The 25740-nt window shown below is 41.8% G+C and overlaps 1 protein-coding gene across 7 annotated transcripts in view; it reads left to right on the forward strand.

Moving 5' to 3' along the window:
- STXBP6 (syntaxin binding protein 6) overlaps positions 1-25740 on the forward strand; it is a 244853-nt gene that overhangs the window by 179673 nt on the left and 39440 nt on the right. For 6 of the 7 annotated variants that reach the window (XM_034994192.1, XM_034994188.1, XM_034994189.1 and 3 more), the window contains 2 exons: positions 12605-12735; positions 13660-13825. In XM_034994192.1, the coding sequence (XP_034850083.1) occupies positions 12605-12735; positions 13660-13825 (297 nt within the window). Of the gene's footprint in view, positions 1-9896; positions 10104-12604; positions 12736-13659; positions 13826-25740 lie in introns of those variants that run through there. The other variant, XM_034994191.1, reaches the window with a different exon arrangement.

Below are 25740 nucleotides of genomic sequence, written 5' to 3' on the forward strand. Positions count from 1 at the left end.
TATAATCGCCCAAACAGATGAAGACAACTTGCAAGTTTGCACATTCTTTCTGTGTAGAAAATATACTGGGTGCTGTGATTCTGTTACCAACAGTAACCTTGGAATGAACTGATTGGGGCTGAGATATGCCTATCAGGGTTGGTGATTTCAAATGGGTACCAATTCTTAAACCCTGTCATCATCATCATCACCATCATTATCATCATCATCACCATCATAATTGTTGTTGTTGGTTTACATTTTATTAAGGTATAGTTTATCTATTGCAAGTTATAGAGATCTTAAGTGTACTACTCAGTGGGTCTTTTGTCTGCGTAAAAACCCATGTCCTCATCACCCATATCAACATATAGAACTTTTCCAACACCCCAGGAGCCTCCTATCTACCTCCATCAAAGGCAGTCTCTATTTTGACCACAACTGCCATAGATCAGTTTGTGAATTTTTTAACAGTTTTATTTTATTGAGGTATAATTAACATACAGGAAACTACATATCTGAGTGGTACAGTTGGTGAGTTTTTACATATGTATATATATACCCATGAAATCACCATAGTCAAAATGAACCTATCATCCCCAAAAGTTCCCTCATACCCCTTTGTAATCTGTCTCTGGCCCCCAACATTCCCATATTCCGTGCCTGCATGCAACCATGCATTTGCTTTCTGTCCTAGACATGAGTTTACATTTCCTAAAATTTTATATAAATAGAAACATATATAGTATGTACTCTTTTCTGGTCTGCCTTTCACTCGACATAATTATGTTGAGATGGATCTTTAGGTTGTTTCCAGTTTTTGCCTATTACAAATGAAGCTGCTGTGAATATCTGTGCACGAGCAAATACATGGTAGGGTCAGTCTTTTTCATTTTAGGCATTCTAAGAGGTGTGTCATGGAACCTCATAATGGTTCCAGTGTCCCATTTCCCTGATGATTAATAATGTTGACCATCTTTTCCTGTGCTTTTTTTTCCATCCACATCTTCTTTAAGAAGTATTTGTTCACATCTTCTATACATTTTTTAAAAAGTAGGTTGTTTTCTTTTTGTTGAGTTTCAAGAGTTTTAGAAGTATAAAGTTATATTGGGCGCCTGGGTGGCTCAGTTGGTTAAGCGACTGCCTTCGGCTCAGGTCATGATCCTGGAGTCCCTGGATCGAGTCCCGCATCAGGCTCCCTGCTCGGCAGGGAGTCTGCTTCTCCCTCTGACCCTCCTCCCTCTCATGCTCTCTGTCTCTCATTCTCTCTCTCTCAAATAAATAAATAAAATCTTTAAAAAAAAAAAAAAAGAAGTATAAAGTTATAAACATAGAAGTCCTTTATCAGATTTACAAATATTTTCTCCCAGTTTGTGCGTTGTCTTTTTCGTTCTCCTGAAGGGCAGAAGTTTTAAATTTTGGCCCTACCTGATTTCTTCTTTCATGAATCGTACTTTTAGTGCCAAATCTAGGAAGCCTCGCCTCGCCCAAGGTCACAAAGATTTTCTTCTGTGTTTCCTTCTAAAAGTTGTATAGTTTTAGGCTTTCACACGTAGGTCTCTGATCCATTTTGACGTATACGGTACAAAGTAGGAGCTGAAGTTCCATTTCTTAGCATGCGGATGTCCAGTTCCAGTATCATCTGTTGAAATAACTGTCCTGTCTCCAAGGCACTGCCTTTGCACTTTTTTTGAATACCAATTTCCCATGTATATGCAGATCTTTTTCTGGACTCTGCTCCACTGACCTGTGTGCCTGTCTTGACACCAGTGCCACAGATGTCTTGTTTAGTCAAATAACAAGCTTGTAAGTGGGTAATAGCAGTTTTCCACAACTTTGTTCTCTTGTTACCCTCGGAGTTATTTTTGCTCTTTAAGATCAGTTTTCTAGTCTCCCTGGTGGAAACTCTTTCCAAAGCCTGTTTCCTCTATCTGTTGCGAATGGTTCTTTCTCTAACCTCAGGTGATTTCCTCATGTACATGTCGTGAGAAATACACAGCTAGCTACTCAAGGCTGAATCTCTGCAGATACCCAGTGTTCTTTCTGTGTGTAGTTTTTCTCTTCTTCCTTACTCTGATGTGAGAATATTGACCCCTGGGGCTCCCCAGGCTCTCAGCTCTGTCTCTTCGACTCACAGAACCTGCCAGTCTCTGAGTAGGCTCCTCCTCCATGCACCACAGCCTGGAAGAAACTCTCAATGCAGCAAATAAACACAGGTGATCATAGGGCTCACCTCATTCATTTCCCGTCTCTCAAGGATCTGTCCTTCATTGTTGCACATGTTTTGTCCATTTTGGGTTGCTTCAGGCAGAAGGGTGGACACAGCACCACTCATTTCTGTTGTGTAGACACAAGAGTAGAATTCCAGGGTCGCGGAATATTGCATGTTTAGTGTTAGTAGATATTGCCTAGAGTTTACCAAAATAAATTCAGTTAATTTTAATTATGGATCCGTTTCATTCATGTAAGTGACATTCATTTTACCCAGAACATGCCACTAGATTTTAGTCCTCCATTTAACACAGTAAAGAGTGAAGGTGGCAGGTTCTTAGTGGCATCATTCACTTTTTTTAGATGTTCAGTCAGTGGTGTACACCCTCATTTAACTTGTATTATTCAAAGTATTAAGTAAGTGCTGGTGGAGGCAAAGAAGGAAAGCAGAGAGAACAGGTAGGTGGGTCTTTGCTTGACTGGTAGTCGTAATTATATTTGACAGCCTATGTTTGCTAAGTAATACCAGCTTTGATTTTTCCAGAAACCTAGTGATATTATATGTTTAGTACCTAGTCCATTAGAAAATTCTCTGCTGTTCTGCCTCCTTCAAGGCAGAAAAAAATTCTCCTTTTGGGGGGAGTGGTCTTCTCACATCGAAGGCGATCCCCATCCACTTAACATTCTCCCATGGTTCTTTTAGACTGACTACTCGTAAGATTATATGCTCGGCAATGGGTGCATAGTGTCAGGGAACATCGCACTAGGCCCTTCCCCCACGCGATGGTGAGTGAATGCCCCTCTTCCCAGCTGCTGAGGGACAAGGAAGTAGAGGCTGCAGGAATGGCTCACTCCCTTCTCACTGTTAGGGGTATTTGAGCTCTAGAAGGCTCTTTACCCACCCTTCCAGATAAAATACGTAGTAAATTTCTACCAAGGATGACATTTCCCTGCAGAGAGTCGCTCCTTGGCCTAGATATAATGGAAATAGCAAGGAAAGCATAACATTAAAGGAATCTCTTTTTCAAGTTCTTATTCCCAGCCCTTGAGCTTCTTGTGGAGTAATTTAATTCGTTCTTGAGTCAGGTACTGCTTCTTTGATGCCTTTGTCTTTAGATCCTCTGTTTGTAAAGCTCCCGAAAGAATAGATCAAAAATGATGTTTACATCTGTTTCCAGAATCAAGGAAGTAAGAACAGAACAAGACTCTATGACTGTGGTTAACCCCTTCTGTTATTGCCCTGCATGTTGCAGGGTTTGGGATTAGATTTAATCTCCGTAGCCACCATGGTTCTCACTGCTCTAAGCATCTGTTTCCTTGGCTTGGGCCTGTTTGTTCATTTCAAGTTACACCACATAAATCAGACGTGTTAGACCCTCTCCGTATAAGGTGTGAAGTTGCAATAGCTAATACTAGCAGGGTTTATAATTCATTGTATGTTTACTCTTTATCTAAAATGCATGCAAATTGATTTTCTCCTCAAGTCCATGGAGAAAAGTCTCAGGAAGCTAAAAAAAAAAAAAAATCATGCACAATGGGAAATCTTGGATTGCTGAATCTCAAGCCCGAAATTGTGTTTTCAGGGAGGCTGAAGTAAACAGAATTGCTTACAAGGAGATGCTGCTAGAATAAGGATTGCAGGAAAAGAGATTTCCTAAGAAGTTCTAACCCAAAATGTATCTCCTTCTAGTGTCCTGATATTTCTGTAAGTTCTTGGGTTTTGCCATTTTTCTCCACTCTCCCTAGTTCTCAGGATACTCTTCTTTTCTAGTAAGAAAATAGTTCAAATCCCTTACAACTGTGGTTTGACCGTGAAACAAAACACTTGAACCTGAAATAAATTTTTGGTTGATCTGTGGTTTCCGGCAGGCTTAGGAACTGTTCTTCCTTTCGTTGAGGAGCTGTTCGTTTGTTCCCTCCTTCATGTGTGCATGCATACGTAAACTAGCGCTTTGTATGCCGATGTATAATAATGCAAGACATCATGGTGCCAGCATGGAGGGGACACTATTGGTCTTGCAATGGGGAACACAAACCTTCTGGAGATATAAGCTTTCTGATTCCCAGCTAAAGATGTAACAGCCCAAGACCACCTGTGGTGCACCTCGCCCCCTCTGCAGTCATTGACTTGAAAAGTAGAATAGCCTTTCAAAAAAAAAAAAAAAACTACATATTTTTACAATTAAAAAAATAAAGAACAGGGTAAAGAAGATTAAAAATAGAAGGGACAAGGTTTTAGAAATACCGATTAGATCTCATGTTGATATGTGACATTGAAGTTGCATGTTCCAAAAGTAATACTGTTTCCTTGTTGGTAAATTGCAAATATTGAAACCCGGTAGTACTTGCTGCAAAGTTGGTGTAGGGGGGTCGCTGGCTCTATTGATGTGTAAGCTGTTAGATACCATCCATATGGTGCTGTACCTTCATACTTGGGCTTTTAAGCATCCTTCCTAAGGAATGTTTGATGCAAGATGTTTCTTATTCCCCTCCTTCTCCTGAAGGATTTCTCCAAATTTCTGTGCAAGAGGTTTCCCAAATAGTTCCTTTTTCAGTATCCCTTTGGAAAAATTTCCAAGGCTTTCAGTCTCTTCGTCCTCCCCTTCCTTCTCCAGTTTGGAGGGGAGAATGTGATATAAGGTACAGGCCTTGGAATTAGTGATACCAAATAAGGAATCTTCTCTGTGGAAAACTTCTTTCTTTGTGATTATCCCTAGTGTAGACTAAGGAAGTCTGTCTTTAAGAACAAACCTCAAAACCCTTGTGCACTGATTCTCCCCTGTCCTCCCCTTTAGGGTTAGTGGAGCGGGAACTGTTGAAGGCCATCCTATACTCTTCCCCAGGGGTTGGTGCTCAAGATTGAATACCACTGTTTTTGCTGTGGTTGTTGTATATTTGGATGAAAAATGCCTTCCTAAAAATAGATTCAAGAATACCCTTTCAGGCCTGTTTGGGTCCTGTCAGGAATCTGGCCAGAGAGCCCCCAGGACCTGACATAGGGAGGAGAGGGATCGGGCCCCAAAGCGAAACTTGGCTGTTTCATGAATTGGTCTGGTTAGAGCCTGTGAAGTCTGAACATGTACTATATCCTAAATGGGAACACACTTTGAGAAATACTCTTGGAATTCAATGATCAACCCTGTGTAGAGCGTACCATGCTCCATTTCCCAGTGATGACGTTCCCCTGTTCTGAAAATATTTGAAGGAACAATCTTTGTATTCTTGCTTCTCAGCTTTGTAAGCATTCAGCTGTCTCACCAGATAAAACTGCGGATGCAGCCTCAGACCTGATACTTATTTCTTCGTAGGTACTGTGAAATCCACCTAGAATTATCATATATTAGAGTTTGGGGAGAGCATTAAGGAAACTAGTTCCAAGTAATCATTTCTCACATTGGTCTCTGAGCCCAGTTCTTTACCACATCAGCATCCAGGAGGTGTGCTCAATCTTGCTTTTACTTCCGGAACCACATATCAAAGGATTTCTCTCTCTCTCTCTTTTTTCCTTCATGTCAGCCCCCTCTGACAAAGAGCCACCCTGATAAAATTCTATGTGGACATCACTTTTATTCCTTGCTCCAAATTTTTTCTCATCAACAGGTTTGTTGAAGTCAAAATGTCTGGCCATTGGACCGCAACAGAGTAGAGGGCTAAAGCATACCACAAAACGCTCACTTTCACTTTTAACTGTAAGGTCATGGTAGGAATAAGTGTGATGAAATTTTAAGGTATTTTAGGTACCTAGTTATGGTAAGCTCTGCGTTTTAGCTACCTAACCTCAATATCAAACTATATTACCGATAGGATTTGTTCTTCAGCATCTTTTTTTAAAATAGAAATGATCACATAAAAATGTAAGATGATTCAGTTGGAGTTTAATGTGTATAAGAAATGTGTTGTGCAGATGTTAGTGAATATACGAAAATACCTATGAAAAATGAAATGTAGAGGCTATTGAGGTGATGAGTAATAATTTTGTTTATAAGATGATTATTTGTTTCTTTTAAAATAATATTTTAAGACTGAAGCTAGATATTTTGTGTCTTGAGCAAAATTGATTTTCCTGTTTGGAATGATTGACAAGTGATGCTGTGTGAATAATGAGATTGTAGGGGAAAGCTATAACTCCTTAAAAAGTTTTTCAACCAGTAGACCTTGAAATGGAGGATCAGCCTATTAACACTCACTGGCAGACGAGGCACCTTCTTCTGGTTTGCATAATAGGCAAGTAACTTGCATTTCTGTCTTTCTTTCCTCATCAATCTTTGTCCCTTCCTCCACCAATTCCAGACTTACTGTAAGACCAGGTTTGAGCTAAGAAAGTGCTTTGCTATTCGCTGGCTTGTTGGTTTCCAGTTAAATAGAATTTTCTGATTGCGCAGAAGCGAGGCTGGTGGTCTCCACCCTTTGACTATACTAAGTGTCTTATTTTGTATTTGAACAATCTTTCATGGAGGGCCCATCTTTTAAAAAAAAAAAACCTTTTTTATGCCATTAGTTCATGAGGGAAAGATATTTCACCACCTGAGTAACGATGGTGCCGATATTGTAGACATAATAGTTTCTATCACTGCTTCTTAACTACAGCTGAGAGGTAAATGAAGGCTACATGAAGGCTAATGAGGAGGCATGCCCCCGTGAGAACCATATTCTTTTTATCAGAGCTAGTAGCAAAAGGACCTGGGTTTGGTTGGCCCCATGCTCCTGTTTTCCTCTGATACCAACAGAAAACAGTGGGTAACAGGAGTGGTAGTAAGTGAAAAAGCAGCAGCGTTAGGCCTGGATAACTCCAAAACATGACTTACTAAGTGAGTCCCAATGCATATGATGCAGTTCTCTTAGAGAAGCCATTTCCAGGTAAGTTTCATGATTATATCGAGGGGAACATCTGTGTTGTGATTGGCTTTAACACCTGTCTACACTTGATAATCACCACTTTACCTTATAGTGGACCTTACATGCCAAACCTTCCACAACTCTCTAATTTGAGATTAATAACATTTATGTCTTAATTATATTTTTTACATTATTTTCTATTTAATGTAGGCAGAGCCATGTATCTATTTATGGCTTTAATATGCTTTGTTCCTCATTAACTTAAGTGAAAAACCAAGTTTATTTAAAGGGAAATACTAAGGGAATAACAGTTCAGGATATTGTCAAAATCACAACAGTAGTATCATTATTAGAACAAAAAATTCAGTTAGCCCTTATTTAATGAGCTTCCCACATGCAATAAAATGTAGCATTTGACATTGCAGCAAAAAGCTATAGTAAAAAGAGCGGTGGACCCTAAGCTCATTGTGTAATTGCGGTTTTCTCATTTATGAACAGTATTACTTTTGCAAGTTAGCGCTTTCCATGCCTCAGTTTCCTTGTCTGTAAATATAGTGATGACAGCAGTAACGCTGCCTCTGTCACAGACCTGTGGTCAAGTACAAAAGAAAAAACCAGAAACTGTATTTTTTTTTTAATTTTATTTTTTTTATTATTATTTATTTATTTGAGAGAGAGAGAGAGAGAATGAGAGACAGAGAGCATGAGAGGGAGGAGGGCCAGAGGGAGAAGCAGACTCCCTGCCAAGCAGGGAGCCCGATGCGGGACTCGATCCCGGGACTCCAGGATCATGACCTGAGCCGAAGGCAGTTGCTTAACCAACTGAGCCACCCAGGCGCCCCAGAAACTGTATTTTTAAAAGATTTTTTTAAAACTTTAATTGCTGGGGGCGCCTGAGAGGCTGGGTCAGTTAAGCATCGGACTCTTGATTTCAGCTCAAGTCATGATCTTGGGGTCATTAGATGGAGCCCCATGTCTGGGCTCTGCACTCAGCAGGGAGTCTGCATGGAATTCTCTCTGTCCCTCTCCCCCTCCCCCCACTCCCACGCTTGCGTGCGTTCTCGCTCTTTCTCTAAAATAGATAAATAAATAAAATCTTTTAAAAAAAAAAACCTTAATTACTGGGGAAAATGTCACTTGTTAGTATGTCAATTTCTAGGATCCTACCTCACAAACTGGTAGGCAAAAGCTTACAAGATCCGTGTGGGGATATCTCTACCTCTTACATCTTTTAGGACTCCACAGACACGATAGCAATCTGGTTTTATTCTTCACGAATATTCCAGAGAAGCAAATTTCAAGTATTTTATCCAGGTTTGAAATGAACAAAAGAACAGAATTTTGCAAGGAACAGAGTTCAGTGAAAGAAATAACATGATGAGGGAAATCTCTGCAGATAAATGATCACACACTTTTTTTTATGGAGTTTGACATGTAAGCTGAAATCTGAATGACAAACGAGACAACCATAAAAAAAAACAAAGGAAGGAGTATTTTTTTTTTTTTTAAAGATTTTATTTATTTGACAGAGACACAGCGAGAGAGGGAACACAAGCAGGGGGAGCGGGAGAGGGAGAAGCAGGCTTCCCGCGGAGCAGGGAGCCCGATGCGGGGCTCGATCCCAGGACCCTGGGACCATGACCTGAGCTGAAGGCAGACGCTTAATGACTGAGCCACCCAGGCGCCCGGGAGGAGTATTTCTATAAAGAGAACAGCATTTGCAAAGGGTAGAAGGGGGTTGCTATTTCCAGGAGCAAAAGGTGGAGCCTGGTAGACAAAAGGGAGAATGGAATGAGATGAGAACGGGGAGGTACTCGAGGCCCAGATCATGTAGGGCTTTGCAGGTCATGGTAAGGGCCTTGGGTTTTATTCTAAGCATTTTGGAATGCCATTGAGGAGTTTTTAAAAGATGGTTCAGTCTTCCATACTTAAGTTTGAATGGCCAGTCTGCTCAGAGAAACCAGTGTGGGAGAAATCACAGAAGCCTGGGTGAGGGCTCATGGTCTGTTAGCTGGAATGTGGCTGCTTTAAGAAGTCTGCCTGACTTTCCCCAACTCTGCTTTGGTCCTCAAAGCCCCCTCCCTCCCCAACACCTCAGATGACTCCCGTTATGCATGAGCACTGTTCTCCATCATTCTTAATAGCCCCACCCCCCACCGCTCAGGTTCTTGACTTAGAACCATATCTTATTCAATCTTTGAATTGCCCACAAAACAGACTTTTGTGTCTCCCATCTAATAAATGTCCCGTAAATATTTGTGAAATAAGTTAATACACTCGCAGTGGTTTCAGCAGTCACTGTGCTCTAGAATCACCTAGGGAAACTGAAAATGTGGATGCCAGGCCACACCTCCAGAGATTCTGACTCATGTGGTTTGGTGTATTTGTGGTAAAAACTCCCAGATGATTCTGGTGCGCGGTTGGAGTGGAGAGCCAGGGAACCAGGCTGGTTCTGGGTGGTCTTAACCTGGGAGTACAATGCTTACCCTGCCCCTTTAAATGCCTGTATATTTCCCTTGTCCTCATGAATGTTAAAGGCATGACAGAAATGCCCTGGTTATCTGGCCTTTAAAGTTACTCAAAATAGTGACTACAGAGTCTATTGTATTGAGGATTCTCTGAGCAGACCACCATTCAAACTTAAGTATAGAAGACTGAACCATCTTTTAAAAACTCCTCAATGGCATCCCAAAATGCTTAGAATAAAACCCAAGGCCCTACATGATCTGGGCCTCGAGTACCTCCCCGTTTTCATCTCATTCCATTCTCCCTTTTGTCCACCAGGCTCCCGCCATCTTTTGCTCCTGGGAAATAGCAACCCCCTTCTACCCTGAGTACTACTACTCAGTAGTATTAGAGTACTAATACTCAGTAGTATTAGAGCACTCCAATATTACTGACCCAGGGTATGCTATCAGTCAATTTGCCTTTGGAAGAAGAAAGATTCCTGTTTTTCACCGGACGTCCAGAATTTGACTGACATGTTTTTTATCAGCTTTGGACCCCAAAAGCACCAAGACAACAAAGGGGATTAAACATGGCTCCTTCAAGCACGGAACTCAGAAAGTCTGGCAATGGTGTGTTTGTGCAGTTGTTTTGATTTCAGAAGTGGAAAGTCTTTATTTAACTCTATATAATGTGTATATAATAATATAATTTTAGGGCACCTGCTTCAAAATAGAAACTGGGATGTTGGAGATAATAACAATAAACAAAAATTAAACCAAACCGGGCTCAGTGCCCAGGAAAACTACCGAGATTCCAAGAACTGGGCAAAGAATAAGCGAGTAGAGAGCACGAGGCAGGCAGGGCTCGAGCTTAAGTGCCTCAGGAAAAATGACCGCTCTGCAGCGCCATCTCGGTTAGTAGTTCTGTGGGGCATTTGTCATGTGGGTAGGGTTCCTGCCCTTCTCATTTCAGTGACAGGCTTCCAGTGGAACTTGCTTTTCTAAAATGTCAATCCTAAACATGCCAGTAATTACAGTGATCCTGCATTGTGTTTTGAGTTTTTATAATGCTGTGAACCACTTGGAAATAAGTGGACCAGAAGTAAAAATAGGAGTTCATAACGACTTTAAAGCTAGAAGGAAAACCTTCATGTTTCCCAGGATGCCTAAATGTCGTGTAATTTACATAAACAAAGGAGGAAATCCTCTTTGTGTGTTTAGGGGTGTGTGTCTAATACAGGAACCCATGTTTTCCTGTTATTGAAAAGTATTCTTTAATCTTTTCAGCACATTTTAGGACTTGCCTGTATTCCAGGTATGTTGTTTCCTCTACCATGAAAACAGAAGAGCAGGGCATGGCTGGCAGAAAAACCTGTTAGATCTCATAGGAGACACATGAAATAAATGCATTAAGTTAAATGGCTAGACTGATACTGTTGCCTGAATTTAGTTCGGGGAATGGACTTACACACAGAGCCATAAGCCAGACAGGCTGTTTGTGAATAGAAGACTATAAAATTCCACTGATCGAGAGTGTTAAGGGGATGGTGACTTTTTAACCGTGAAAGTAAATGTAATTGGTATGAAATGTTCAGAAGCTTTTAGCCAAATCTAACTGACATAATGAGTAATAAACCTAAGCATTATTTGAAATTATTTTTTAAATGTTTGCTAAATTCTGGTTTGGAGCAAAGGGGAGAGTGTCATAAAAAGAGGTCTTTAATCTTGGAAGCCTAGGGCTCTCACTAGACGTAAGGGCAGGGTGCCCACATCTCATTCGCCTCTTGGTCCCTGTGTTCCTGCTTTAATGACCCCGGATACTGAAATTGCCCTAAACTCTCCTATGCATGAAGGAGAGTCTTCTTACCAGCACCCGTGACTGGAGTAGGTGCTTTCTGTCCTTCATCCCTCAAGGATTCTTTTTGCCATCTGTTGAACATCTGCATAGTTATCTGGAAATGTAGGACCTGCAGGGTTATTGGAAACAAAGAAAGAATGTGCCCTCGATGCACAGGCTTATCGGGATTACATTCATTATAAGTAGTACTTTCCACGTTTTCCGGTTCCCTTAATAGCATCATTTCTGTTAAATTTTACAAACTCCTACAGCCAGGCCTAGGAGGAGCTTTTAGGAAAGCCCTTTTAAAACCCTTAATGACCACGCCACCCTGGAGGCTCTAAGTCACGAAGTAAGCAGATGTGGAAATATCCAGAGTGACTCTCTCCTAGTGGCTGGTGCTTGGCCTTTGTCTGCGAGGTGACACTGTCCACCCTCAGCATGGAAAGGGCAAAGGAAGAACTGACTAAGGCTGGAAGAAGCAGCTGTCTTGGTCCTGCAGGTGTGGTGACCTCAGGAATTTGGGAGGGGGGTGGTGCATGAATGCCAAACACAGTCAGAAACAGATGCAAACTAGATTCAAACTGAACAATATTTTTTTCATTATTTATTTATTTTAAAGATTTCACTTATTTATTTGAAAGAGAGGGAGACACAGCGAGAGAGGGAACACAAGCAAGGGGAGTAGAAGAGGGAGAAGCGGGCTTCCCGCGGAGCAGGGAGCCGAACGTGGGGCTCGATACCAGGACCCCGGGATCATGGCCTGAGCCGAAGGCAGATGCTTAACGACTGAGCCACCCAGGCACCCCCAAATATTTTTTTAAAGTGAAGCATTACTCTATCTTACTCTATCAGGTGAAGCCTGATTTATTTACACTGGAATATCACATTGGAAATATGCATTGCAGTTCCCTAGGGGAGCCAGTAACCTCCACTTCCTCTACAATTCAGCTTTTCCCAGTGAACTCTACCCTGATGCCTGCCAACCCCGCATGCTGCTTTCCCTGCAGTTGGTCATCGTGCACTTGTAGCCTCCGTTAAAAGTGCTTGGTGTCCCTCGGTTGAGTTGTGTTTAGTTTGAATGAAGACATAAATGAAGCAGCCTTCACAATTATAATTATGTTGTAATTACTTGAGAGTGGAGAGTATAACTATTTCTTTTGAGTTCACCCCTCATCAAAGACACACATATTCATATTCTGTGTGTGTGTATGTGTGTGTATACACACGTAGGTGTAATGAGAAAACAAACCAACCTTCACGCCCGCTAATCTGAGTGGTCTTTTCTTGGCAGTAACAAACAAGAAACCCACACAAGCATCCATCACGAAGGTCAAACAGTTTGAAGGCTCCACGTCGTTCGTGCGGAGATCACAGTGGATGCTTGAGCAACTTCGCCAGGTTAATGGCATCGATCCTAATCGGGTGAGTGAATGCCCAGTGTTGAGCGAAGGTGTTCTCTTCACACAATGACTCTCTCACTGACCTTGGCAGTGCTGGTGGTTATCTGAGTCATCTCTAACAAACTATTTCTCTATTTCAGTGATGTGGCTAAGACTTTTGGATTTCTGTGTCCTTATGGGGAACTACAAGTCTTTTCATCATGTTTGATGCAGAAATGTAAGGGGATGCATAGTGAAGAAATGCTGGCTCCTGTATGTGTATCAGCCAAGTGCAAAGGGCAGAGTTCAGATATCATGTCCATGGTTATTAATATGAAAAACTATGTTCATCAAAGCTTCATTTATCTCCAAATACCACCAGTGATCAGGTTTTTTTTCCAAAACAAACAAACAAACAGATGACACCTTACAAATTATGTATTTGGATTTATACATGAGAAACATTTTAAGGTAGAATTATTTATTTAAGTACTTTCCCTTTTGCTCACACATACTCGCTATGCAAAACCTCAATAATGGGGAAAAATCAAATGTAAATTGTAACTATATGCTAAAATAATAAGGGAGAATCTTTTCCTTACCAAAGGTTAGGAGCAAGATTAATTAATAGAGCTAAGAACCTGAAGGAATCCTTTTCCAGGTCATTGGGAAGGCAGCATGTAGCCTAAATTCTGCCAGATCCATGTGTGGTATGCTGGAAGGGCTTTAGTGATACTAGCCTCCTAGGGACATCTATAAATACTCTTCAGATCTGGGGGGGTTGCTTGATAAACAGAGAAAGGTGGACTCTCTTTCCATGCATCTAGGTGCTAATAAAGATGAGCCTTGTGATTAAGACCAAAGTTTTGAAAGGTGTTTTTGCCTTTATGAGTCTTTTGTCAGGAGTAAGCTGAAAGCAGCAGTTTTTATAGATTGAGATCAGTAGTTATTTCACTGTTTTTTCCAGGATTCTGCAGAGTTTGATTTGTTGTTTGAAAACGCATTTGACCAGTGGGTAGCCAGCACAGCCTCAGAAAAATGCACCTTCTTCCAGATCCTCCACCACACCTGCCAGAGGTACCTCACGGACAGGAAGCCGGAGTTTATTAACTGCCAGTCCAAAATCATGGGAGGTGAGTGGGCATTTGTAGGGCTTTGCTCATCCTGTCTCCTTAGACTCACTTTTACATAAAAAGTTAGGTGTTCGGCAGCTAAAGACAAAAAAAGAATCAGGATGCTCAGAGTTAGACAGCATGAGAACCATTCTAGGGAGTTCTTTGCGTGCTAAATCCAGACACGGTGGTATGTTTTCTCTCTTAACCAAAAGCTGGTCTTTTTAGAAGAATTAGCCACTTAGCTAAGACTGTTTATACTATGAGAACTAACCTGCCCCTTTATTAGGAAAAACTCTCAGTTTGGTTTCTTTACTACCATTTCTGTAATTTCATTGCAGAGCACTGTTTTCTAGGCTGCTTTTTCCTATTATTTCTCACAATATTTTACAAATATTAACATACAAATTCTTACAGATGTAGTCCCTTTCTTTCAAATAGCAGCTAGTCTTAGGTTTATTCCTCGGATGGCATACAGAGCAGAGTGAGGCCGAGTGCTCTAAGCCAGCCTGAAGGGGTGAGTACCAGTGTTGGCAACTTAATGAGAAACATTTAGAGGGTGCCTAACACATTTCTTTTAGGTGGCATTTCTTTTTAGGGAATTGAAACTGAGCTAAAAATATTTTTAAGAAGCCTTGCCAGTCACTCTGTGAGTTGAGGAAGAGCGTTTCTGTCATTGCTCTTTTCACTGACCTATTCTCCTGGTTTTGCAAAAAAAAAAAAAAATTGTGCACCAACTTAGTTTTAATCAAATGTCAAATGAAGGTCACATTATAGACATTACATCTTCTTGAGCTGTACGTATCTTTCGTATGGACATGGCACGGAACCCATTATTCCACCCTAGCCCCTGACGTACACGGCGTCGTTTTGCCATTAGTCTGCTAGATGTCATTAGAGAAGATTCTGGCCAGCGCTTTGTTGTTATCCGCTGACATGTTGATGTTCCTCTTGAACAGTAAGTTGCTTGCATCCTAAGAACCTAGAAAGGTCTTCTTTAGGCGTCGATGCAGTATTTTATTACAGCTTCTCCATTTAGTCCTCGAAAAATGTTGATGAGTAGTGCATATTGTCTTCCATGTGGCCCCATACTGCGCACAAAAGCAAAAACTATTAGATGTAGATGTTGAAAGGAAAGAGATCATCTAATACTGGCCTCCTACCATTTAGAAAATAGAATGAGCTACTGCTTGCCATCCTGTCTGTGCCCCTGGCACTCTTCACACGGGTCCCACGTGCGAAGCCCAGCTGAAACAGACCTGGCAGTTCAGGGCGCACCAGGCTCAGGACCACAGACGACAGAGTGTTTCAGTGACTGCAAAATGGGCCCGGAAATCCCAGCTTTCCCTCATTCTTCATTAGGTGAGGCTTGTCTCTGCTATCCTAGAATCAGATTTGTTTCTTGATCTCAGGGTCCTCCTAGGAAATGTTTTTCCATCGGTGTCTGTATGGTCCATAGCATACGCGGAAAGCAAGTAAGCAGAGTCTCCTCTGAAAATAAGGTGACATTATGGGTTTGAAATTTCTGTTGCCCTTGGAGAGGGACTCCCCTCATGCATTCTACTTCTGCGTGTTCCATCCTGAGAGCAGAGTGGCCAGAAGCAGAAGCAGGGCCATGGGAATTGGCACGTTTCCTCAGAAGGAGAATGTGAGGCAGAAGCAGGAGGACCCCAGCCTCACTCCCTCCACTGTCCTTGCCAGAGAAACGAGTCTTATCCTTCCAGGAGAAATGAGTCTTGTCCTTCCTGCTAAGGTTGAGGAGAGCTTTGGTAACTCTTCCCTCATCTCACTGGGCAGTCCCTCTTCTCTTTTTCCTCTGAAACTCACTTCCTTTCATGCGTTCATTCATTCAGTCCTGGTTCATCATCCGATTATGCAACAAATAAGTACTAAGTACCTTACTATGTGCTGGTCACTGTGCTACATCCTGGATATGGAGAATCATTCTGTATTTGGTTCCTTAGTAGACTCCAGTTTCACTACCCATTTTCCAGACTGGCGGGTCCCTAACAGCCTTACTCTGTGCTCTTCTTTACCTTCTTGAATGTCCTCAGACCTTCCCACACAGCCCCACCCAGCTGCTTCTTTCAGTCATTGACCCAGCCCTTCAGAGGTTTTCCAGTGCCCCACGTAAATTATGCAGCGTTGAGAAAGGAATCCATATATCCAATGTTAACTCGTTAGTATGTATATTGGACAAAGCTAAAGACTGATTTCCTATAGTAAGAAAGAGAATGAGTTGATGAGACCAAGTACCAGCATTGGCCCTACCTTTTGTGACTGCACCCATGTCTCTCGTCTTCCTTAGACCTCGTTTTTCACTGGTGTGACATGTGGAGGTTGGCTTAGAGACCTGGAATCCACTTCAGTTTTAATATTTTGAGAATCTCTAATGCCTAAGTTGAGTAGATGAATCACTTCTTAATTTAAGAGTCAACTAAAAGACTTAGCACAATTAAATATTGACTGGCCTCAGATTCCTACGAAAGGCAAAAAAGTTTGAACTAAGCACATTGTAATTTGTTGGCAGCACATATGTCCTTAATGAGCACAGCCTATCTTATTTAAACAGTTGCTTATCCTTGATAACAGTTGTACCAACACACCCTGGTTCATTAGCGTGCCAATCAGTCTTCCTTTCTGCCGCTTACCACAATTCAGTCTTAAAATTGTGTAGTGCTTGGTCACAACATTCTGACCCCTTCATCCTTGGAGGTACCTACCCCACCTTCAGGAGATGAGAGCTGTTTCACATTTCGCAGTATCTTTTGGTCTGTCCTCAGAGTATGGGGCACACATCCTGGACACGGATATTCTCTGAACTGTGAAATGTCATAGATTTTTGTGATTTTTAAAGAACTAATATCGGTGTTGGTATGCTTCCCCAACACCAGATTCTTTACATATGTTGTTTCATTTAGCCTTTACCACAGCCTTTGGAAATGTAATTTATTATCTCCATTTTACAGACAAGGAAATGGGATTGGAGAGATCATTAGATAGTTTGCCAGGGGTCGTATAGCTAGTAAGTAGCAGAGATGAGATTCAAACACAGGCCCCCTCCACTCTAAAAGCATCTTCGTCAGGGCCACTGAGTGCCACACTCCGGGGAGCACACTGACATTGTCTTTGCTATGAATGGTGCCCCCTGAGGTTGTGCAGGAATTTGGGGGAAATATTTTAGCCAGCACATCCCTAGGTTTTAAAAAAGGGAGATAAGGGGAGGGGACCAGAGATTATAGGGACTTTTAATTTTTTACCTAGTCTTATTGTAGGTATGTTATTAAGATAGTAACTCTTAAGTATTTGGGGGCGGGGAGAGTCCTAAGAATGATGGAATTAGGGTGCCTGGGTGGCTCAGTTGGTTAAACGACTGCCTTTGACTCAGGTCATGATCCTGGAGTTCCAGGATCGAGTCCCTCATTGGGCTCCCTGCTCAGCGGGGAGTCTGCTTCTCCCTCTGACCCTCCCCCCCGCTTCATGTGCTTGCTCTCTCATTCTCTCTCAAATAAATAAATAAAACATTAAAAAAAAAAAGAATGATGGAGTTATCAGGGACCTTTAAAATTATCTTGCTCTTTTATGGGGATTAACATAAGAATAAAAAAATTATCTTGCTCTTTGTAGTTTTTGTTTTTGTTCATCTGAATTTCAACATATTAAAGAGTTGAACTGCTTTGGTGGCCGGGGAAGACGATGGAGCCCCGGCCACTCCCTGGGCCTCTCAGGTACTCTGCATCAGGCCCAACCCTGTCATCAGGAAAACTAAGGCCCAGTGATTTTGAACAACTTTACCAAGATCAGAGTCCTGGAAGCAAGTCTGCCTGACTTCCACCAAACTACACTTTCTTTTTTTTTTAATTTTTTTTTTTTTTTAAGATTTTATTTATTTATTTGAGAGAGAGAGAATGAGAGACAGAGAGCATGAGAAGGAGGAAGGTCAGAGGGAGAAGCAGACTCCCTGCTGAGCAGGGAGCCCGATGCGGGACTCGATCCCGGGACTCCAGGATCATGACCTGAGCCGAAGGCAGTCGCTTAACCAACTGAGCCGCCCAGGCGCCCACTACACTTTCTTTAATACCAGTTCAGATGGGCTCATCTTTTAAATGCCTACAATCCCAGGCAGTTCTCCCCTTAATTGTATATAGCTCCCATGACCAAGTTTTTTTTTCCCCTTGGGGGATAGTCAGTTATACAGAAATGGCTTTGGCATGCTTGAATTCCCTCCTGCAAATACGATATTCTGTCTCCAGAGGACAGACTGGGAAGCTTTGATCTTCTGATGCTAGTTACAGAATCCAGGAGACACATGTACGGTCCGTAGGGCCAAGGGAAGGTCCTTATAACCAGAAGGGGGGCAGGAGGCCCTAAGCAAGTGTGAAGAGGGGAGGTATTGGTTTCCTCTCCTGCCTCTCTCAGTATCTTGGCAGCCATCTTCTCTTCCCTTGGACAGTAGGAAGATCAGGAAGCTAGAACTATGTCCTCCAGCCTTGGTCATTCCTGACTTCCACTCTCCCTCTCATTTAATTCATTAAAGGTCAGTCACTTTTCAAAAATACAAAGCTATCCATTTAGTTGCTGGGTCCCTAAGCTACCAAGCTATGTAGATTTAACCAGACTGAAGGGAGAGGCATGGAGCCAGTCTGTATACTGAAAAGTGACGTGGCATACTGAATGACAGGGGCTCTGAAAGCGAAGTCTCAGGTTCATTTCTGAGAGGGTAGATGTGTGTTTATCGTAAGCAGAGATGATGATATACTGTTATATGTGTGATGACACATTTGCACTTCAAAGATGCCTCCAAGGAGTTAATCATATGTGTAGAACTTGAGACTTTAGAAGAGAGACTTGCTTTCAACCAATTCGTTTCAGAGAAACATGATCTGCCCCCTAAGAGTAGTATCAGTTTGGCTAACAGGCCTGTCATATTAAGTCACAGTCCCAAGGGGAACATTTTTGTATTGCTTTCTTCATTTTTTGTAAAATGTGAGCACATCCCACATGGCTCTCCGTGGCTAGCTTATTTTTACACTGACCTTTTGTAGTGATTACTGTTGGCCCATTATTCTTAGGCCCAATGCCGTGGACTATGGGAATTTTCAGTGGTATTGGCAACTTCTGTGTTAGAACAATGGAGATTCTTGGCAAACCTGTTTTCTTCTTCAGTAAGTGTTGTAAATTATTTTGCAGGAAAACAAATGATTTCTTCTTCAAGGCGAGCTTCTGTATAAACTGAAGCATATCCTAGCATTTTCTCGAACTCGGCCCGAACACCCTTGGCTAACTCGTTGAATTACCTCTTGCTCTTTCACCTGTTTTCATCTGGGTCCTCCTTGCATGGACCCACCTATATTGCTTGCAGCCCACCTGTGTACGTGTCCTCATTGATTGCATAAGCATTGACTCAGCACCATCTACCTGTCAGGCCCTGAGCTAGCTGGAGAGATCCAGCAAAAAAGGAGATACCTTTGCTGATTTGGTTTACTCTTCTGGGGAGACAAGAGGTGTAAACAGACATAAAACAATTCAATACATAAAACAATTCAGCAGCACCAAGGTGACTGCTGAGCTGTGTTGTAAAGGATGGTTAGCACTGGCCAGACAGACAGTCGGGGCAGGGCGAAATGAGCTCTCTCTTATTGCCGTAGTTAATCCACACAGTTTCATTCCCGTGCTGGCTATATTCAGAATTTGGAATGTGGCAGATTGTTTTTCCACAAAACAGCCTATTTTGGAGTGCCATATATTTTCATCACCACCAAAGGATATTTCTTAAGTGTTGCCATTCTATGCACAACCCTTCAAATGATGATATCAAGCCCAGACTTCTGAGCTCTATTAGAATTGCAGGGACACCAATGTCTCTGATGTCTCCTTCATAGCAGACTGGCCCTCGTTTGCCCCTGCTGATTGGTATGCTAAAGGAGAAACCTAATGGCTTTACGCTGGATTCCCCTGGGATGAAATGGAATCTCAGGGTTTGAAGCGTGACCTTGCTTTGGACTTTTCTTCCAAACAACGCAGGGTCATTCCTGGGTGGAGTGTGCAACTGTTTCACCTTGTGAGGGCTCCAGGCGTGGGCATATGTAAGATGAGGTAGCAACTTCTAAAAAGAGGACATGGGGGGGCGCCTGGGTGGCTCAGTCGTTAAGCGTCTGCCTTCGGCTCAGGTCCTGATCCCAGAGTCCTGGGATTGAGCCCCGCGTCGGGCTCCCTGCTCCGCGAGAAGCCTGCTTCTCCCTCTCCCACTCCCCCTGCTTGTGTTCCTGCTCTCGCTCTCTCTCTCTCTGTCAAATAAATAATAAAATCTTTAAAAAAAAATAAAAAGAGGACATGGGTACGCCCTAACAGGCTTCCAATGGGGGGCAGGGGATAAAAAGACGATCTATATGGTCATTCTTCATCCCAATACATTAACATACTACTTTAAGGGAATCTGTAAATTTGCTGTAATTTTTATATTTCTTCTCTGTGTTGTCATGTTTTCTGTCAGTGAATAATGGCTTTGTGGGATGTGAACCTCACACTCAGACACATGCTCCGCCAGGGGCGCGTTACAACGAACTGTTTATTTCTCAAGAATAGATTCATGTATAATTTTGCCCCACTGCTCAAACCTTAATATATCTGGGGATGCACACACATATATTAGAGATTATAATTCACAGACCACGTTAAATTGTGTTAAAACCACCATACAGCTGCTGCTTGATGCCAACACCTAGATGTGAACAGAGGAGACAGCCAGGCTGCTTAGCTGACCCGCTGTTGTGAGCGAGCCGTGAAGTGTACCATATAGTTCTTTCCATCAGGTGGAATCCGTGTCATGGGTCCTCCGGTGGCTCTTCTTGTCACTCTCGAAGAAAAACAAAAGAACAAACTTCATTTATTCTCTGCTGTGGCACAAACAAGGAGAAGGTTTTGTGAGAAGCGTGCCTAAGACCCCACAGCTAATAAGGGATCGAGCTGGCCCCTCGGTCAAGGCCTGGCCCTTGCTCTCCATCCATTCAGTGAAGGCCAGGACTTCGAGTTCACTTAATAAGCACGTCTTCTTTTCGTTATATTGATTCAGCTAAGTAGAAGAGGAGATAGCCCCAATTTAACCAGATATTTATTAGGATCAAATTTAAAATGCTATTTGAAAGTTCTCTATAAATGACTGTTAATTCTGTATCAGTCCTGTACACACACAGATTTATGATCCAGTCTCCCATTACTCTAGCCTCTTCATTTTCCTAGACAGCGTGATAGTTCATTACAGACTTAGCTTATAGAAACTCTTTTGGAGAGAGTAAGAAACTTAAGAACAGAAACCAAAAAAAAAAAAAAAAAAAGCGTCAATTAAAAAAACAGTACAGACATTTAACGTATACAGTTAGGAAAGCCCCGCTAGGGTTTTCTACTTGTTTGTTCTGGTTTTGGGGCCCCTCCCACTGTAACTACTGTATCAAGCAAGTCTGATGTTTATGGTGCTACATGAATTACTGACATAAGCATCCGACACTGGCCGAGTACTAGCAGGACCAGGCTTCTGGATCTGAATCTTTTATGTATTTACTGTTTCAATTTAGGACAACATTACCAGTTGTTATGTTGGGTGGTTTATGTGCTTTCTCGTATTTTCTGAGTGGGTCATTCAACCTCATCTTGTTCCCAGGAGGTAAATCAAAAGCAGATGCTTTTATTTTAAGTGAGAACATTGAAGTAACCAAGGACTACTGCTTTAGGTTCCATCCAATTCTGTGCATGATACAAATGACTAGTAACTAAAGAAAAACTGGGTCACAGATGTGATTTTGTCTTTTTCATTGCTCTTTGGCTGTAAGCTACACTGATGCACGCAGTGAACCAGCTGGTGGGCTGTGGTCAGCGGTCCTGAGCCAGGAGTGACTTCATGCATTAAATGCTTTTGAATCATGCATCTCCATCAAAACCTTGAACCGAACCAAGGGTGCATATGGGTACTTCCAAGGTATCATTTATTGGCTTGACAAGGATCATGAATGCATTTTGTCTATCCCATGGTTAAACAACCTGCAATGGATGAGAGCCATTCCTACTTTCAGAATCAACCAGAGGACATAACTGCACAACTTGACCCAGTGATACAGTGATAGAGAGCAGACTCCGTTCACTTATCCCCGGCTTTGTTGGTGGCATCACTCAGCTCTGTAACTTCCTCTAAACTACTTAACTTACATTCAACCTCTCTGCTTTCCTGTATCATGGAGAGTAACAAAGACCTTGAAGGAATGGCGTGAGGATTAAAGTGAATTTTAAAATACTCAGTCAGGGGTGCCTGGGTGGCTCAGTCAGTTAAGCATCTGACTCTTGATTTTGGCTCAGGTCATGATCTCAGGGTCGTGGGATCCAGCCCCGCCTCGGGCTCTGTGCTGAGTGTGAAGCCTGCTTAAGATTCTCTCTCTCCCTCTGTCCCTGCCCCCACCACTCGTGCATGCTCTCTCTCAAACATACACATACATACATACATAAAATATTCAATCAAATGGGATTTTTGCAAAGTGCCAGTACATATCTGAATATTCTATTAAGAAAAACTTGGAAATTATAATTTGTGTGTTCATAATATTACATGATTTCTTTCATGATATTTATCAAAAGAACTTTCTGGGGCACCTGAGTGGCTTAGTCAGTTAAGCAGCTGACTCTTGCTTTCAGCTCAGGTCATGATCTCAGGGTTATGGGATCGAGCTCCACATTGGGCTCTGCGCTCAGTGGGGAGTCTGCTTGAGAGTCTCTCCCTCTGCCCCTCCCCCCACTTGCATGTGTGCAGGCATGCATACCCGCTCTCTCTCTCTCAAATAAATAAATAAATCTTTTCTTAAAAAAGCCCTTTCCAATAAAAGAAGCAAGAAAATTTTCTTGAGCTTTCCTAATCCATGTTGGCCATAAGAATCGCAAAAAAATAATAATTTCTTTGTTTCAAGTGGGAATGAGCTGAGCTCTGTTATAGACATTTCAAATGACTGGAATGCTGAGTTGTTTGCTATGGCTTATTGAATGCTGAACGTGCTGCATTTTATGTTTGACATTTATAGAGTGTGTATGTTACTGCTGACTTACCAAAACAACGATGTTTAAAATAGCAAGTGAGGCTGTGCCAGAGATCAGGGCAAGTAATTCAGATCTTCTTGTAGGAAAGAAAAAACCTGAAACATGTTTTCTGAACTTTATAAGAGAATAGAAATATTCTTTTTCTACCAATAGATCTTCAGCCTAAAATATTTGAGTCCAGTTCTCTTTCCCCTGCCAAAAATGGGGATACATGAATCAGAAGTAAAACTGTTTAATAGTGTTAGACATGAAGTGGTATTTCTGAAACTAAAAAGTGTACTGCATGATCCCATATTTCAGATTTACAGACAAGTACAGGTTTTAAAAGAATTTGGGAGACATAAGTTTACCAGTCAGTTTTCTATGTAAGGACATTTTTTCAATTTTCATATCCAGTATCACCATAATTTCATTTAAAAAAAAAAGTTTAACACGGGGCTCCTGGGTGGCTCAGTCGTTAGGCGTCTGCCTTCTGCTCAGGTCATGATCCCAGGGTCCTGGGATCAAGCCCCGCCTCGGGCTCCCTGCTCCGCGGGAAGCCTGCTTCTCCCTCTCCCACTCACCCTGCTTATGTTCCCTCTCTCACTGTGTTTCTCTCTGTCAAATAAATAAATAAAATCTTAAAAAATAAATAAACAAGCTATTGAAAAAACAAAGTTCTATTGGACAGGGCTATAAGCCTACATTTCCTCTAAACTGGAAGTAGGTCTACAGGCTTTATTAGATTCAGGTTAAACATTGTTGCAAAGTACTTAATAGATGGTATTATGTACTTGACATTATAGCACCCTGGAACCATATCAGGTTAGAATGTCTCACAATTAATTATGCTGAGTTGGATTGCTTGGTTAAGGTGGTAACTGCCAATCTCTCTCCTATATAGAATACATTTTCCCTTTGTAGTTAGCATCTAGAGATGAACATCAAAAATCTCAAAATAGTTTTTCCTGATATTTATTATGGCATTCAGCATTTCCTCATTTAATTAGGTACTCATCTTCAACCATACTAGGTTTTGATATTTGAAATAATAAGGATAATAATAAAAAAGAAATGGGCCCTGTCTTCAAGGTCTACAACTTAATAGTAGACACATAAAAACAGTCTAAGAATATAAAGTAATAGGAAGTGCAAATGAATATGGTTGAAAACCAAGAGAAGTGGGGCGCCTGGGTGGCTCAGTCGTTAAGTGTCTGCCTTTGGCTCAGGTCATGGTCCCAGGGTCCTGGGATCGAGCCCCGCATCGGGCTCCCTGCTCAGCGGGAAGCCTACTTCTCCCTCTCCCACTCCCCCTGCTTGTGTTCCCTCTCTCACTGTGTCTCTCTCTGTTGAATAAATAAATAAAATCTTAAAAAAAAAAAAAAAGTTTAACACTAAAGGATTAAAGGGACATACTCTCCAGAAATAAAGGGCTGTTCCTTAAATTGGAAACATTTACCTTGAAAAACTTAGCACATCGTTCTTACTTATCTTAGTTCACGTAGACCAATAAAAACTCCATCAGCTGGCATTTAAAAGTTGTTGCCCTGCTGTAACGTAAAAACATCAAGAACTAAAACTAACATGGAATTTTAGCAAAGAGAAGCTGAACAGCAGTAACTGGCTCTAAGAATGATCATTTTGTGCTTTGTCAAATTCACCCCTGCTTCTGGGGGAAACCACTCAGAGCACACATCTTGTGGACAGGACCTCAGAACGTCATCTTCAGGGTTGAAGGCCAGAGTCCTATTCCTTTCCTGGAATGGAGGTAAGGAACTTGTGCATAGTACCTGAGAACAGCTACACAGGAGTATGACCTTTCTCAAACCTTCACTGAAGAGGTAAATGAAATGGCTTTCTTTTCCCTCACATTACATCCTAAGCTTCTAAAAAATTCTGCCTTGTTTCTTACCCTTAAGGTAAAACTAAATCACTAGGTTTAGCAAAGGTAGTTATTTGAAATGTGGACCCTGATGTAAATCTGAAGTTAGAGATTTAAGACCACACATTCCTCACTCCTCCACTTGGAGTAAGCCTACCCAGGATTGGATTTCTTAGATGTTCTGCAGGAAGCAAGAGCATTAGGGTTGCCTGATTTAGGAAGCAAAAATAGAAGCTGCTTGGTCAAATTTGAATTTCACATAAATGATGGATAATTTCTTAGTAGAAGTATGTCCCAAATATTGCATGGGTGTCCTATATTTTATCTGGAAACCTTCATGGGTATATATCCTCCTAGTTTCTGGCCACCATAACAAATACAGAAAACAGAATACGTTTATTGCTGTGAGACACATAAGCTTTATGATGGCCAAACAATTATTACGAGTTCAAGACAATTTGAGACAGAGATCTCCTCAAAGGCATTACGTTAGGTTAGCCATCCAAAGATACAGAGAAAAATCTGAGCAGACTGTTGAAGAAGGGCTATTAGAAGAACTTAGAGGATCTGTGACTTAGTGTGGCTCTTCTCCATAGAATAATGCTATAACACTGCAAATTATAATTAGTCATAAGTATAGAAATGCCACTAAAGCACTCTTATCACGGAGCATGAGATTCCTGGTTAATTTTGCCTAGGGAAGAAAGCTCAGTCATCAGTCTGAATGTCTTTGGCTTGGTTTTGAGGACTTAGTTTACTGTCAAGAATAAAAGGAGCCTGCCATAAACTCTTGGAGACACCCAACAGAACAAAGGCTCCCATTTATGGAGGGAGAGTAAGAAGCTCTACTGTGTCAAGAGCTAGAAGTAGAATAAAGAAGTGTAACGGGGTGACTGGGTGGCGCAGTTGGTTAAGCATCTGTCTCTTGGTTTCAGCTCTGGTCATGATCTTAGGGTCATGAGGTAGAGCCTGTGTTCAGCTTGGAGTCTGCTTGGGATTC

The sequence above is a fragment of the Mirounga leonina genome, unplaced genomic scaffold (genome assembly GCF_011800145.1).
Source record: "Mirounga leonina isolate KUSES-001 unplaced genomic scaffold, KU_Mleo_1.0 Mir_91, whole genome shotgun sequence".
Taxonomy (NCBI): Eukaryota; Metazoa; Chordata; class Mammalia; order Carnivora; family Phocidae; genus Mirounga; species Mirounga leonina.